The sequence below is a fragment of the Sorex araneus genome, chromosome 9 (genome assembly GCF_027595985.1).
Source record: "Sorex araneus isolate mSorAra2 chromosome 9, mSorAra2.pri, whole genome shotgun sequence".
NCBI lineage: Eukaryota > Metazoa > Chordata > Mammalia > Eulipotyphla > Soricidae > Sorex > Sorex araneus.
In genome coordinates, this window is record NC_073310.1 from 3,173,429 (window position 1) to 3,190,177 (window position 16,749).

The following is a 16,749-nucleotide window of genomic DNA, read 5'->3' on the forward strand; positions in this document are numbered from 1 at the left end:
AGAGCTGGGATTCGCTCTGACCATGCTGGGCGTGATCCTTCAAAAAAGAAGCTCTTTGTTACTTTCGGGGGGATGGGTTTGGGCCGTATCCGCCTGCTGCCCAGGGGTCACTCCTGTCGGGGCTCAAGGGACCACATGTGGTACCAGGATAGAACTGGGGTTGGCCATGGGCAAGAGAAGCACCCCAGCCCCTAGATAACTGGTCCAGCCAAAAGGGCTCTTTTTAAAATCAAGGCACAACTTCCTTAAGTGCACAAGACATCAGTGTGTGACATGAAACTTTTTTTTTTCTTTTTGGGTCATACCCCGTGATGCTCAGGGGTTACTCCTGGCTCTGCACTCAGGAATCACTCCTGGTGGTGCTTGGGGGACCATATGGAATGCCGGGGATCGAACCCAGGTGGGCCGCGTGCAAGGCAAACACCCTACCTGCTGTACTATCGCTCCGGCCCCATGACATGAAGCTTTTTTTTGTTTGTTTTAAGCAACATACACATCCACGGACCTGACCCTCAGAACAAAACACCTGGCGGGCCAGAGTGTACGGAGTTACAGTCTCTGCACAGTTACAGCCCCTCCGCGGGACCCTGCTCCGGCCTATATGTTGGTTCTTACACCGACAAGCAGGAAGCAGCCCCCACTGGCTCTGGCGCTGTCTCTGCCTTGGTTATTCCCACTGGCGGGGGAGGGGCAATGCCAGGGACTGTGCCAGTGGTGCCCAGGGGTCACCCAGATGCGTTTCTCGGCTCCAGGGCCCCTGTCCTGTGATCCGTCTGTCCTGTGCCCACGGCAGCTGACCGCCCTCCACGGCCACAGCACAGCCACCGTGTGATGCTGGCGAGCACGTGCCTGTCTCAGTGTCCCGGAAGTGGACTCCAGACTGTCTGAGGCTGAAAGCAGGCTTTTTGGTTGTTGTTGTTTTGATTTTAGGTTCATTCCCAGCAGTGCTCACGGAGCCATACGTGGTGCTGGGGTGGAACCAGAGTTACCGCATGTAAGGCAAAGGCCCCAATTCCTATTTCTCTTTTTATTTTTTAACATATAATTCACATATCATACCAGTCTTTTGTTTCAGTTATTTTTTAGTATTTCAAGGCACTGGGGATGAAATCTAGGGCCTCACAACATGCACTGGAGCGACAGCATAGTGGGTAGGGCGTTTGCTTTGCACGTGGCTGACCGGGTTCGATTTCTCTGTCCCTCTCGGAGAGCCCGGCAAGCTACCGAGAGTATCCTGCCCGCACGGCAGAGCCCGGCAAGCTACCCGTGGCGTATTCGATATGCCAAAAACAGTAACAACAAGTCTCACAATGGAGACGTTACTGGTGCCCGCTCGAGCAAATCGATGAACAACGGGACGACAGTGCTACAGTGCTACACAACATGCAAGGCAGGTGAGCTACCTCTGCGTCACCTCCCCCAACCTGCCCACATCGGCCTTTTTTAAAGTTTCGGCTTTGGGTGTATTTACCATGTTATGCAACCACCACCATGACTGAATTCTAGGGCACGTTCATTACCCCTCCCACAGGGACACACCCGGTTCCCCATCCCCAGTCACCCATAACTCCGCCCAGGCCCCAATCAACAGTCGCTAGTGTTGTCTGCTCCCCGGGGACACACTGCAGTCAAAAAGTCAAGCCTGGGGGCGCTGGAGCGATAGCACAGCGGGTAAGGCATTTGCCTTGCATGCGGCCGACCCGGGTTCGAATCCCAGCATCCCATATGGTCCCCTGAGCACCGCCAGGAGTAATTCCTGAGTGTAGAACCAGGAGTAACCCCTGTGCATCGCCGGGTGTGACGCAAAAAAAAAAAAAAAGTCAAGCCTGGGGCCTCTGGATGTGAACGTGGGACACACTCGCGCTGGGTGTGAGGTGCGAGTGTGATTTCAGGGTAGGTGTGCGTCTGGCACCGCTGGGGAAAGACAAGTATTCCACCCCGTTTCTTCCCGAGAAGGCGATGGTGAACCAGTCTTGGTCATGCAGGTGAGGGGGTGAAGCAGACAGCTAGGAGGGGCCACCAGACCCTCACTGACCCAGGAAGCTCCCCCACTGTGCCCACCCACCTCTACACTGCACATGGGAGAGAAATCAAAGCGAAGGGTTCCTGGTCTGCAGCTGACCCCCACAAGCGGGGGTTTGGGACATTTCATGCAGGCAGTGACATCTAATTGGCTCCAAAGGAGGAGAGTTTGTGAGGGAGGGCGTTTGCCTTGCATGCAGCCGACCCGGGTTCGATTCCCAGCATCCCATACGGTCCCCTGAGCACCGCCAGGAATAATTCCTGAGTGCATGAGCCAGGAGTAACCCCGTGCATCACCGGGTGTGACTCAAAAAGAAAAAAAAAGAGAGAGAGAAAGGGCTTCGGATCCTTTTTAGCAGGAAGTGGATTCTAGGGCCACTGCCCATCTAAGATGGTTCACACTGCAGGGCCAGAGCAACAGTACGGCGGTGGGGCATTTGCCTTTCAGGCCAACTGACCTGGGTTTGATCCCCACACCCCATAGGGTTCCCCAGAGCCTGCCAGGAGCAAGTCAGGAGTTAGCCCTGGACACTGCCGAGAGTGGCCCAAAACAGAAAAAAAAAAGTTATACAAACCCAGCTATGACAACAATCACCTGATTGGGGCCAGAGCGGGGAGGGCGTTTGTCTTGCACACGGCTGACCCGGGTTCGATCCCAGAATCCCTTAGGGTCCCCCGAGCACCGCCAGGAGTAATTCCTGAGTGCAGAGCCAGGAGTCATCCCTGAGCATCGCCAGGTGTGACCCAAAAGGAAAAGGGAGGGGTAAAAAAAAAAAAAAAGCACTAGGTTTTCTTCCAGCACAAGCCTTACCCCTACGAGGGCAAAGCGCGCGCCCCACAAGGCACATTTCCCCAGAGGTTCCAGGGCACGGTTCTGATTGGGGCACAGCCAGTCACGTGACACGACCTAGGCCAATGAGGACAGACCTGGAATTTCCCCTGCTCCCACCTGCCCTAACCTTAACCTCCAGACGGGCATGTGGGCAGGGAGGCCGGGAGAGAGTGAGACTGTCCCTCGCTGGCCTCCCGGGCCGGCCACCTGGCCGAGATGCCCCCTCTGCCTCGGAACCGTGATCTGGCTCGCAGGCTGAGGAGCAGGCAACTGCGGGCGAGGGAGCAGCTGGGCAAACAGTAGGTGCTCAATAAGTGCCTGTTCCCTGCGGGCGAGCAGCTCGGGAACAGTGACGCCCCCACCCGCGGCCCCGCCAACCCCACGCCTACCCGTTCTTCTTGGGCAGGTAGGCCTCCATGTCGAAGAAGGCGTCCTGCCGCTCCTTGATGTTGGTGCCCATCTGCTGGGCCAGCTCGGCCTCCTCCCGGCTGCCATGGCGCTTGTACCTGTGGTGGGTGCGGGCACAGAAGCGGGGGGTGTGGCTCAGGCCCGGGAGGACTGTGGGAGCACTGAGCTGGCTCACGCTGCTCCCCGGCCCCACACTTCCTCCCTTCGATGGATAGGGTGGCCTTGGGGTGCGGGGCACACTGACCCCTTATTTCCCAGGGGCCTCAAGAAAACGGGGGTAACGGGCTGACTCGCCAGGCGCATCGGGGGCATAACTCAGGGTGGGCAGAGAAGAGAGGTCGCCGGCTCTTGGCCCTGCCTGTGGCTGCCTTTGACCCGGTTTCCATCCCTAGCCCTGCCCGTGATGTGCTGGGGCTGTCACGCACCCCCAGGGGTCACTCCACAGCACGAAGCCAGAAATAGCCCCGAGCACTGCTGGGTGAGGCCCAACCCCCCCCACCCCCAAAGGAGGTACTGGACCGTATGGCCCCCACCACATCCCAGCAGACAGAGGGGCGTGCCTGGGGCCGCTCTGCAGACAGAGAGGGAGCCGGAACCCGGCTCCCACACCCCAGCCCCCCACTCGGCCACGTCTCTGTCAAGTCCTGACAGACCCAACTGCTCTCCGGCCCCGATACAGTCACCCAGGGCTAGTGGGTGCTAGGGGCGGCCTTCCCCACCAAAGCTCAGGCTGTGGAAGGGAAGCATGGGACCTTTTAAACCTTTTCACTGGGGCCGGAGCGGTAGTACAGCGGGGAGGGCGTTTGCCTTGCACGTGGCCGACCTGGGTTCAATCCCAGCATCTCATATGATCCCCCAAGCACCGCCAGGAGTAATTCCTGAGTGCAGAGCCAGGAGGAACCCCTGAGCACTGTTGGGTGTGACCCAAAAAGAAAAAAAAAATTTTTTTTAAAGTTTTCATTAAAATACATTTTTTACAGTGCCAGGGCTTGAACTCGAGGCCTCAGGCACGCAAGACAATGTTTGATCACTGAGCCACATGCCTGGCCCAGGAAAGGGAAGAACTGAGGTGGGAACTGAAGCCCATGAAGTGACCCGGGCCAAGCCCCTCAGAGCCTCAGTTTCCCCTGGCAAGTGAGCAGAGCAGCCTTCGGACCCTCCCTTCCATGAAGCCCCGAGGAATGGGCAGTGGTCCTGGCGCCTCCCGGCCAGCAGCGCCCCTTCCAGACCCCCTCTGCCCCATGCCCAGCCCCCGCCCCCAGGCCTGCCAATGCGCCGTGATCCATTCCAGCCAATGGATGCACAGCAGTTCTGTGGGCGGGTGGCCGTGTCCACGACCACAAGGGGACAGTGAGCCCAGGGCCGCGTCAGAAGCCACGGCAAGACACAGTCTGGAGGGGAAAACCAGATCCCTAAACCCCCTGGCCCAGGGAGGCCCGCAACTGCTCCTGGGCGACTTCCCGAGAACATTTCCATCCTCTGCTCCAGGCAGTTTGGGCTTTGCTGTCTGTGAGGATTTGGGTTTGGGCCCACGCCGTGCAGTGCTCAGAGGCCACTCCTGGGCTCAAACCCCGCCCGGGGCGCCCAGCAGAGGCGGGCGGGGTGCTGCCGCTGCCCCTACCTCTGCAGCGAGCGCTTCAGGTCCTGCAACCGCGACTTCTGCTTGTGGATGGAGCCACTGCACAGCGTCTGCAGCGCCGTCAGCTCCTCCAGCTTCTGCTTGTAGATCCGGTGCGTTTCCTGAGGGGTGAGCAGCCCGGCAGGGCGCAGGCGTCACTGTCCGCATCGGTTTGTGTCAGCTGACGCGAGGACCCAGGTCACAGTCTGACAGCCAAGAGCAACTACGACCATTTAGAACGGGGGCAGGGGCCGGAGACAGCACAGCGGGGAGGGCGTCTGCCTGGCACGCGGCCGAGCAGGGCTCAGTCCATAGCATCCCACGGGATCCCCTGAGCAGCGCCAGGAGTGATTCCTGAGCACAGAGCCAGGAGTCAGCCCGGAGGACTGCCAGGTCGAGAACTGGGGGACGCAGCCTGGCCCCCGTCCTGTGCACTCAGCAACCGCCAGGCTCCTCCCACCGGACTCCATCCCTCTGTCAGGAACTAATAAGGCACCGACCGGCACCTCCTGTCAGCTCTGTGTCTGGGATCTCTGAGGAGGGCTGACCGCCCCCACGCCCAGAGTGGTCACGTGACACAGGGCTGGCCAGTGTCCCAGGACCCGACAGCTTCAGATGAGGGTCGGAAGCTCAAACCGGGCAATGAGTGTCCTGGGACAGGGGCTGGGGGTCCAGGTTTGGCTACACACACCCTCCCCCAGCTTGCAAACAGGAGCGGCAGTGGTGGCCCCCGAGCACGGCCGCTGAGGGGGTCCAAAAAGAAAACCAAGGGCTGGAGTGATAGCACAGCGGGTAGGGCGTTTGCCTTGCACATGGCCAACCCGGGTTCGAATCCCAGCACCCCATGTGGTCCCCCGAGCACCGGCAGGAGTCATTCCTGAGTGCATGAGCCAGGAGTGACCACTGTGCATCGCCAGGTGTGACCCAAAAAGCAAAAAAAGAAAGAAAACTAAGTGTCGCCGTGGTGAGACAGAATTCTCACTGCCACCGAGTCCGAGAGCTAGCCCCAGCTTCTGACCCTGCGGGCGGCGCCCCCAACGCGCCACTGTGGCCTCAAGTGGTGCAGGGAAAACGGCCACAGGAAACAGCGGCAGACGGTCCCTGACCCTCAAAGCCAGGCCTGGAGCCTTCCGAATGCGCAGCCCCCAAAGGGTCCGAACTCCATCTCATTCATCACGCCCCTACGGCATGGTGACCCTGTTCGCCCGTGTTGCGTCTCTTGGGGGCAAAGGAGGCTGCAGGTGGCAACTGTCTCAGCAGCTCTGCTGCAGGCAGCGCTTGACGTTCCGTCAGTCCCACCGCACCGCGGGCGTCCGAGCAAACGATTTGCCTGGGTGAGGCCCCGGGACTCATCTGCGGCACCAGGAAACACCCACCCCCGCAGCATCAAACGTCTGGTGGCCCGAGAAAGGCTCGGTGGCTCGCTGGCCTGCATCCAGAGCCAACGCCAAGTGTTCGAGCCCCACTGTCACTGCATGCACCGCGCCAGACGTCACTGTCACTGCATGCACCGCGCCAGACGTCACTGTCACTGCACGCACCGCGCCAGACGGCCACGGTCCTGCGGTCTGCACACCCTGACAGGGCTGAGCCCAGTGTGCCCCCCGCGAGCACATGTGTGAGCACCACAGCCAGCACACAACCCAGCGCGCAGACGCAGCCGGCCGGGTGCGGTGGGGGGGGGCTCACCCATGGCACGGGGCATGGCGTGGCCCCTTTCTTCCTGGCCCGTCTGAGCTGGGTTTCTTTCTTTCTCTTTTGGTGTCTGGCTGACACCCAGGTTATTCCGGGCTTCGTGCTCAGGGGTCACTCCTCGTCCTGGGCTACCTCTCCAGCCCTAGAAATGGTTTTTCCATACAGAAAAACACATGGGGGGCCGGAGCGAGAGTACAGCGGGGAGGGCGTTTGCCTTGCACGCAGGCAAGTGTTCAATCCCCGGGTTCAATCCCCGGCATCCCATATGGTCCCCCAAGCACCACCAGGAGTGATTCCTGAGTGCAGAGCCGGGAGGAACCCCTGAGCATCGCTGGGTGTGACCCCCTCCCAATAAAAAAAGCAAAAAAAAACAAAAAAAAAACACATGAGACTCTTCTACCCAGAGACACCTCGCGAGAGGGCCGTGTCCCTGGGCACAGCAGTGCCTGGCTGGGGTTGCCGGGGCCCCCGGCCGCAGACACTCGGTCCTTGACCCTCTTCTCCAAACACTTCTTCAAACACCAGTGCCCCAGCCACTGGGGACAGCTGCTCAGAGCTGGGCTGGGCGCCAGGACCCAGGGCCAGTGATCGGCCTCTGCAGGCCCCCACACCCAGCCCTGTTTTTTTTTTGGGGGGGTTGGCTTTTGAGTCTTCTTTTTTGCATTTTTATTGGGGAGGGTGTCACACCCAGTGATGCTCAGGGCTTACTCCTGGTCCTGCACTCAGGAATTACTCCTGGTGGTGCTCGAGGGCCCACATGGGGATCCCGGGATCGAACCCGGGTTGCCCATGTGCAAGGCAAGCACGCTACCCATTGTACTATCTACTGCTCCGGCCCCTACAGCCGCCTTTATTCTAGACAGACCCTCGACTTGGGTCATTCCTAACAAGGACATGTCTAAAGCGTCCGGGCCCGCTGCCGAGGGGCGCCCCTCCACCCGGCCTCCGGCGGCGTCTCTGGGCGGACTTGCCCGGGAGTGAGATGCTCGCCCCACGGCGGGCGGCAGTGACGCTGACCGTGGCTGTCGGGAAGGGTCCCGGCCCCAGGGCGGCTGTGTGCTCATCACTGTGACAGTCCACACAGAAGGGCGCCCACCTGCGGCAGGGTGCCGGGCCGGTCCCTGGGACTCACAAGCCCACCACAGCCGTGCCAGATGCCTAGTGCTGGGCAGGTCCCCCCGGCGGTAAATTAATATTTAATCTCACAAGGAAAACCTGCAGACATTCTCCTTGTTAAAAATTAATGGGGGGAGGGTGGGTGGAGAGCCAGTACAGCAGGGAGGGCATTTGCCTTGAACACAGCTGACCCAGGTTCGATCACCAGCATCCCATATGGTCCCCTGAACACCACCAGGAATGACGCCCGAGTCAGGTGCGACCCAAAACACAAAACAAAACAAATTAATGTGCCAGAGCAATAGTTACACTGGGCAGGGCCCCTGCATGCAGCCAAACCAACATTGATCCCCGGCAGCCCATATGGACCCCCAAGCACAGCCAGGACTCAGCCCTGAGCACTGCTGGGTATGGCAACAAACAAACAAAAAGTAACTTCCCTATTCCTTCCTTCCTGGCAGTGCTCAGGGTGACTCCCAGCTCAGTGCTCGGGGGATCACGGGGTGCTGGGACTCGTATCCAGGCTTCCCACATGCAAAGCCCGTAATCTGGCCCTCTAAGTCAGGGGACCTTTGACCTGCCAGGGCCACCTGGATCTCTGTCAGAGCAGTCTCAGGTCACACCGTACAGGCGGCCGTAGGGAGGTGGCGAGAGTCGCGCCCATCACGTACCGGGCCGGCCCCCAACTTCACAGGCCTTACACCGCCGGCCCCAACGTCCCCCGCCTGCTCACACCGCCTCCCTGGCCGTCCTTCCCTTCCCCTTGGCAGCACGAGGCTGCGACCTCGCACCCCGCCCAGCTCCCTGGAGCGGGGGACGCTGCCATGAGAACGGGCCGGTGGGAGGCAGCATGAGGCTGTGCTCGACTCGGAGCCACATTTCATCCATTTCAGGCTGTTGTGGGGGCCCAGGGCCGCCTCCAGCAGTCCGCTGGGGGTCATGGTGTCCCGGAGACGGAACACGGGCGGCCCCGCGCCACGCTCGGCCCTGCCACAGCTGGTGTACAGCAACACGTGCACGGAAAGTAGAATCACGTGGGCCCAACAGCTAAGCCCGCTGACCCCTCCCCAGCCGCGCCAGGCTGGGTCCCCGGCGGCCTCACCGGCCCGTTTCCAAACGGACAGACTGGTGACTGCTCACCCCTCCTCTGATCTCCGCCGGCCGGGGTTCAGCCAACGAAATGCACAGCGACACCAGGCCTGGGGCAGCTGCCTTGCCGACGGCCAGCACGGCTCAGTCCCCGCCACCCCATCGGTCCCCACTGCCCTGCCAGGAGTGAGCGCGAGCTAAGAGGAAGCTCTAGTACAGCCAGGCGTGGCCCCACACACACCAAAAAAAAAAAAAGCAGTATCACACAATTTCTAAGAAAAACCCACAGAAGGTCACGTGCTCCACCTCACCTGCCAAGAGCTAAAGGTTCACCTTTCCAGGGTCACTGCTGAGAGCACTTGCCATCCCCGGGCTGCCGGGAGGGAGACGGGACGACAGAAGTGACAAGGACAGTCAAGAGCCGCCCGGTGCCTCCTGCCCGCCACTGTCCCCAGCCGAGGCCAACCAGCTGGCGGCTGGCACTGGCCCCTGCAGGGAGCAGAGCGCGTCGAGCAGGCGGCCCTTGAGCACACACTCTCCAGGGTTTCTTGGGGGGCGCGGGGGTGTGGGGGTCATGCTTCTCTGTGCTCAGGCTCTGCACTCAGGGTTGACTCCTGGCGGAGAACGGGACCCTCGGATGGTGCTGAGTGTCAAATCTAGGTCGGCTTCCCGGCAAGGCAAGCTCCCCACCCCGCCGTACTATCACTCCGGCCCCACCCCTATGTTTTAAATTAAATATTAGCAGCGTGCCGGAGGGACAGCTCAGGGGCTGGGCTCCCGCTCCGCTTTTAGGAGGCCCAGGATCCATCCCGCACTGCGTGGTCCCCCATGCGTCACCGGAAGCAAGACGGGGAGCATCAGGCCAGGAATAACCCGAGCACTGCAGGCGTGCCCCCACCCCCCAAAAAATTAAAACCTTGGGGCTGGAGCAATAGCACAGCGGTAGGGCGTTTGCCTTGCATGCAGCCGACCCAGGTTTGATTCCCAGCATCCCATAGGGTCCCCTGAGCACCACCAGGAGTAATTCCTGAGTGCAAAGGCCAGGAGTAACCCCTGAGCATCGCTGGGTGTGACCCAAAAGAGCAAAAAAAAACAAACCTCAGAACCAGTAACAGGAGCCACAGCCAACAGTGTTGTAGGGTGCAGAGAAGGACAACCCGAGGCTTCTTCGTCCAATCCACTCTAAAGTGCTCTCGGTCGTGGCCAGCGGATGTTAAATCATGACTCCACAACTTTCACTGTCTTTGCAGGAAGGAGGTACTGACCCACATCCGGTGGTGCTCAAGGATCACTCCTAGCGGTGCTCCGGGAACCATGTGCAGTGCCGGGGACCACATGGCCAGCCGCGAGCAAGGCAAGCGCCACAACCCTGGACTCTACAGTCGGCACAACCTTCTCTACTCGCCTGAACGACACCGATGAGCTTCGTCCTTTGGTTTTGCGTTTTGCTTCATTCTTTTTATCTTTCATTTTTATTTTTTTATTAATTTGGGGAGGGGTCACACTTGACAATGCACAGGGGTTACTCCTGGCTCACGCACGCAGGAGTTACTCCTGGTGGGGCTCCGGAGACCATATGGGATGCTGGGAATTGAACCCGGGTCTGCTGTCGCTCCAGCCCCACGCTCCATCCTTTCTTGTATTGTTCCAGGCTGCAGGTGGGCCGAGTTGTAGCCGCCCATCCCCCTCCTGCTGGCCGTCTGGGGTGTTTCCAGATGCCAACCGAGACCAGCACGTCAGCATTGAGTAAGATCCTCGCCTGCCTCTGGGGGACGGGATGGGGGTGACTGGGCCAGAGGGGACAGGCTTACTTTCAGTTTATCTCGGGGGGAGGGAGCCCACGAAGGCTGTGCTCAGGGATCACTCACTCCTGGAGGTGCTGAGGGGCCTACGCGGGGCCTGGGATGGGCTGTGGGCCGGCTGCATGCAGACGGGCGCCTTCCCGCTCTCTCTGCAGACCTTGTTTTCAGCGTTAGTGGACGGTGGCAAGCTGGCCAGCGGGCAGGGGAGCTGACGAGCTGCTCCCTCACCTCCCGAAGACCGAGCTCTCCGCCCTTTATCTTGCTTTGGGGTTTGTTTCTGGTTTGCGGTGCTCAGGGCCGACCCCTGGCGGGGCGTGGGGGACCATACGGGGTGCCGGGGACTGAACCGGGCCTGCCACGTGCCCTACTGTACCACGGCTCCGGCCCACAATATTTCCTCATCATGGGTCCTTCCCATCCTTTTGTCCCCTGTTATCGGAGCTGGCCCTTGTCCTGGAGGGTGCACGCCGAGTCCCTTCTGTCCCGGGACCCTTCGGAGTCTGCCAGCATGTGGCAGACAATGGGGGCTGGGGGCTGACGTGGACCCTCGATGCGCCCCACTCCCCACCTGGGCATCTCCCACCCACATCCAATCTGCCAGCCCCACCTCATCCCAGACATCCGCCAGAAAAGGGACGGATCTGGGGCCGGAGCGATAGCACAGCGGGGAGGGCGTTTGCCTTTCATGCAGCCGACCCGGGTTCTATCCCTGGCATTCCATATGGTCCCCCAAGCACTGCCAGGAGTAATCCCTGAGTGCAAAGCCAGGAGTAACCCCTGAGCATCGCTGGGTGTGACCCAAAAAGAAAAAAAAAAAAAAAGGGACGGATCTGTCCTAGGAACCCTTGCCTTTCCCAACTGTCCCACTCCGAGTCTCTCTGAATTGCAGCAGAAACACACACGTAACAAATCCATCATCTTGATCATTTAAATCTGACAAAGTCTCTACGTGTAAACAAGTCCCTGGCTTTTACTTTGTTCAGAGCCAGGGAGCACCGGTCCTGGGGTCACGTCTGTCATCACTTTCATCATTCCAAACTGAAACCGTTTTGTTTTTTTCCTCCCAGTTTTGGGGTGACATCAGCAGTGATCAGGGGAGCACACGCAGCGCTGGAGGCCAGGCCAGACGTCCCGCCCCACAGCCCGTGCTCAGCCCGGCGAGCTGTCTCTCTGGCCCCCAAACTGCAAACCGAACCCAGAAAAGCGTAAGTTTCCTGCCCGCCCCAGCCTGGCAAGCTCGGCTCCAGTCTGTGCCCTGGGACCTCCGGGGCCCGAGTCTCGGCGGCACGGGCAGGCGGACGGGCCCCCTCAGCGTCTCTCCCGCAGCCTGAGTTCTCTCCACTCCACACACGCGATGGAGACGCTCTGGGCCTCTGCTCCCGGGCCCCTGTGAAGAATGTCTGCGCCATGGGGCTGGAGTGATAGCATAGCGGGTAGGGCATTTGCCTTGCACGCGGCCGACCCGGGTTCAAATCCCAGCATCCCATATGGTCCCCTGAGCACCGCCAGGAGTAATTCCTGAGTGCAGAGCCAGGAGTAACCCCTGTGCATCGCCAGGTGTGACCCAAAAACCAAAAAAAAAAAAAAGAATGTCTGCGCCACAGACACTGAGAGAGCGTTCAGGGCACGGAGGGCGGCCCAGGGTGAGGCGCGTACCCTGCACCTGACTGAGCGTGATTCGATCCCCAGCACCACGATGCCCAGGGACTGGCCCCTGAGCACAGAGCCAGGAGTAAGCCCCGAGCAGTGGTGGCCCCCAAACAGACCAATAAATGCGTCCCAACCCCTGCTCCCAACCTCCCGGGCTGATAACCAGGGTCAGAGGGCAGGTCTGAGGGCACCTCCCCCCTCCTCATAGTGACTGTCACCGAGTGGTCACAGCCGTGCGTCCGAGAGCGCAACCAGCCACACAGGGGACCCCTCTCTCCTCCGCTACTCGGCCTCGGCAGGTGGCCGGTGCAGCCGTCGGCACGTGAGACCTTCTTCGGGAGTCAAGTCCCGCCTGGCTGATACCCACATGGATTCTTCAGACAACCATTATTTTGCTTGTCTGGGGGCCACACCCAGCGGTGCTCAAAGGCTGCCCTAGCTCATAGCTCAGGGGTGGCTCCCCGGGGCTTCTGCCTGTTGCGCCATCTTCTAGGCCCCAGGCTGTTCCTTTCTTTCTTTCTTTTTTTTGCTTTTTTATTGGGTTGAGGGGTCACACCCAGTGATGGTCAGGGGTTACTCCCGGCTCTGCACTCAGGAATCACTCCTGGCGGTGCTGGGGGGGGGGGGGACCTTATGGGATGCCCGAGATTGAACCCGATCGGCCATGTGCAAGGCAAACGCCCTCCCCGCTGTTGCTATCGCTCTGGCCCCCAGTGCTCCTTTTCTTTCTGACCAGATGTTGTGGGGGACCCGGAGTGCCGCCCTGCGCAGCTCGGGGAGCACCACCACCATGCGTGGCTGACTCCCACGTCCAGTCACTGCTGCTAAAAATAGCCTCGCGTGCTGGGGCCCGGGCGGGCGGGCAGCTGGGAAGAAGGGCTCCATTCTGCTGTGCGAGCAAGCCCGGGCCCAGCTGCCACGCTCCAGACGCGGCGACGCGCCCGGGGGACACCGCAGCACGGGCAGAGTGGGGGCGGGACGGGACTAGGACGGAAACCCAAGTGACCGGCACCCAGAGGCGCCTCAGGAGCGCCGACGGAATGCAGGACAGGACCAGGCCCGTCGGGTGGTGGACGCTGCCCGGCCACACCCATGCAGGCAGAGCTGGTCGTGTTGTGTCTGGCTACTTTTGCAGGGGGCTCGGCCAGCAGTGCCCCGGACGACAGCTGGGCTACACCGGACAGTACCTGGGGCCCTGAGGAGCAACTGGAACCCAGGCCCCTGGCGAGGCAAGTGCCTGAGCCTCCATCCCGCCCTGTGTGGGGTCCCCACCTCAGGACACACACACACACGAACCGTCCATCGTCCACAGGAAACGAGCAACACGCGCCCCCCACCTCTCTCCAGGAAACAAACGTATGCACGGAGCTGAACGTCTTTTCGAGGTGGAATTCCCCATTCTCTGCCCCCACAGGGAAGCACCCGCAAGCTTGGCAAACCTCTGCTGTCCGGAACGGGCCCCTTTCTGTCTCTCTGGGCCCCCCCAGAGCGCCCTCCACATCCTGCCCCTCAGGACTCACTCCTGCTGTGCTCGGGAGACCACACTAGCTGCAGGGCCGGGTCCTGGGTCAGAGGCTCCAAGACACGTGGCGTAACCCCTGTGCTCTCAGCCCCACCATGAAGGGTTATTTTGGGTCTTGCTTCTTGGACCACACCGGGCCATGCTCAGGGGTCACCCCTGGCAGGGCACAGGGACTTTATGGCCTGTGGGGGTCACACCCTCCCCCCCACAAGCGCTCCGGCCCCCACACTGGGTTTTTTTTTTCTCTTTGGGTCACACCCGGCGATGCACAGGGGTTACTCCTGGCTCTGCACTCAGGAATTACTCCTGGTGGTGCTCGGGGGACCCTATGGGATGCTGGGAATTGAACCCGGGTTGGCCATGTGCAAGACAAATGCCCTCCCCGCTGTGCTATTGCTCCGGCCCCCACACTGGGTTTTCAAGAGAGCTAATGGGGAGCGGTATGCCAGGACAGCGGGGAGGGTACTTGCCTTGCATGAGGCCAACCCAGGTTCAGACCCCCGGCACGGAACAAGACCCCCCCGCCCGAATCTGGCCCAGCACTGATCCCTGAGCTCACAGGCTCACAGGAAAGACATAAACAAGCGAGTTTCCGTCCGAGGGCCAGGGCTCTGCTACCTCGCCGTCCCCGAGGGCCGCACTGTCCCGGGGGAGAGGCAGCTAATGAGTCCAGCCCGCGAGGCTCAGGGAGGGGACAGCGCTGAGTCCACACGCACTGACGGCGGGCCGCGGAGCTGAAGTTAGGAGTGCGGGGTGATGCGGCTGGAGAGAGCACAGCGGCTAAGGCCTTGCGTGCAGCAGGCCCGGATTCGAGCCCAGCACCCCTAGGGTTCCCTGAACATCGCCAGGAGCGACTCCGGAGCCAGGAGCAACCCTGAGCATCACTGAAGGTGGCCCCGGAACAAACACACACAGAAGGGCGGCAGGTGCCGGGTGCACCTGACTAGAACGCGGCAGGAGGGAAACCCGAGCCCAGCAGGTGACTTGGCTAAACCTCATCGGCCCTGACGGGGCGCAGGTGGACCTGCGGGATCGCCATGTGTATCGGGCACTGGGGAGACAGGTGACACAACAGTTACGATGTGACACTGAGGGCGGCCGCGCACGCTCTGAGTGAGGGGCCCCTGGATCCCAAGCCCCCATGGCCCCACCACGCATGAAACCGGAGGAGACCCCCCAAACACCACCAGGTGTGGCCCCCAAACCGAACAACCAAACCCCTAAGCCAGCACATGGGAACACACACACATACACACGCGCACACAAAGAGCTTTGGCAGTGAAAGAAACTCTCGTCACTACTAAACAGAAGAAAGTAATCGCTCACCAGACGTCTATAGGCCAAGACAAGACAACTAAGAACTCACACTCAACAACCACGGAAAACAAACCAGCCATCAAATAACAGGGAGAAGGGGCTGGAGCGATAGCACAGCGGGTAGAGCATTTGCCTTGCATTTGGCCGATCCGGGTTTGATTCCCAGCATCCCATAAGGTCCCCCAAGCACCGCCAGGAGTCATTCCTGAGTGCATGAGCCAGGAGTAAGCCCTGTACATCGCCGGGTGTGACCGCCCCCAAAGAAAAAAAAAGAGAGAAGGGCCACTTGCTCTTTTAGTATAGGGTTTGCCTTGCACACAGCCAACCCAGGTTCAATCCCTGGTATCACCTAGGGTCCCCTGACCACCTCCAAGCATGATCCCTGAGCACAGAGCCAGGACTGAGCCCCGAGCACTGCCGGTGTGTCCCAAAGAAACAAAACAAGCTGGAAAAGCTGAGTGGCCACTTCACCCGAGAAGACACTTAGGCCCAGGAATAACTTGGTACAAATGTACCTACCTTGCAAGCACAAAGCCCTGAGTTCAATCCCCAATGCTGCCCACACGAACCCAGCCCGGCCCAGAGGCAAACGGGCAAGGGAACAGACCAGTCCAGGGACAGCAAACCTTAAATCCTTTAACTCTGACCACCCACAGAATTGAGGCCACCCAGGGGCAGTGTAGCTGTGGGCCAGGAAGTCCGGTGACTGTACCCCAAAGCCCCAGGAATATTTATTCCTATTCCTCCAGAAAGATATTAAGTAAAAGGCTAATCAACAGATTACACGCAATCTGTAAATTATCAGCTGGTTTATACAACCCCTTGGTATGGGGCAATGTTTATATTTTCATCAGCTTTGTGGAGGGATCATTTACATATCAATTCACCAGTTTTCAGGGGTATAGGTCAGTGGGTTTTGGCAAACACAAACTGTTGTGTAACCACCCTCAGCCAACATAGGAACAAAGGTTCCCAGTTGACAGACTCACCGAACCCTTCATTTTTTCAGTAAGTTTTGGATCAATATCTGAATGGGTTGGGGCTAGGATATGGCTCAAGGTTTGATCCCCAATTCAGTTAAAAAGAAAAAAAAAAGGAAAAGAGATACAAATTATAACCCAACAATTTAGTAGCTTTTGGGGAGGAAACACTTAGAAACGGACAAAATGTTTTCACTTCATTCTGAAAGAAGCACAGTGACTTCCTAGCGGGGTGTGTGCCTGCCTTCAGATCAGATTGGCGCAGCCACTGACCAGCCACTGACCAGCCCCCACTTCACCCTTGTTTCCTGGACCTTGGGGGTAGCGGGTCGCTCCTGGCAGTGCTCAGGGGCTATTCCTGGCTTTCTGCTCAGGAGTGACCCCTGGCGGTATTCTGGGGAACCACAGGTGGTGCTGGGGCTGGAACCAGGTGGTTTGCAAGGCAACCACCAACGGGATCTCTCCCGCCCCTCACCCGCTGGTACTCAGACTACTGGAAAACCGTTTCTCAAAGACACATCACCTCACGGAAAAGGGGCGATGGGGGCTACAGACCCCCTGCCTGTCCCTCTGGGATGTCCCTTCAGTTGGGGAACCCCAGATAAACACTTCCCATACCCCAGCCCCCAGAGACTTATCTCTACTTCCCCTTTTTTGTCTCTTTTTCTGCCAGTGTTTTATTCTGGGGGCTTTCCTCT

General features: G+C 59.7%; 1 protein-coding gene across 1 annotated transcript in view; it reads right to left on the bottom strand.

The window, feature by feature from the left end:
- The window catches only part of TMEM120B (transmembrane protein 120B), a 34,711-nt gene that overhangs the window by 12,640 nt on the left and 5,322 nt on the right, over positions 1-16,749 (bottom strand). The window contains exons 2-3 of the mRNA XM_004611042.2: positions 4,884-5,002; positions 3,244-3,360 (exon numbers count right to left, since the gene is read on the bottom strand). Of these exons, the coding sequence (XP_004611099.1) occupies positions 3,244-3,360; positions 4,884-5,002 (236 nt within the window). The remainder of the gene's footprint in view (positions 1-3,243; positions 3,361-4,883; positions 5,003-16,749) is intronic.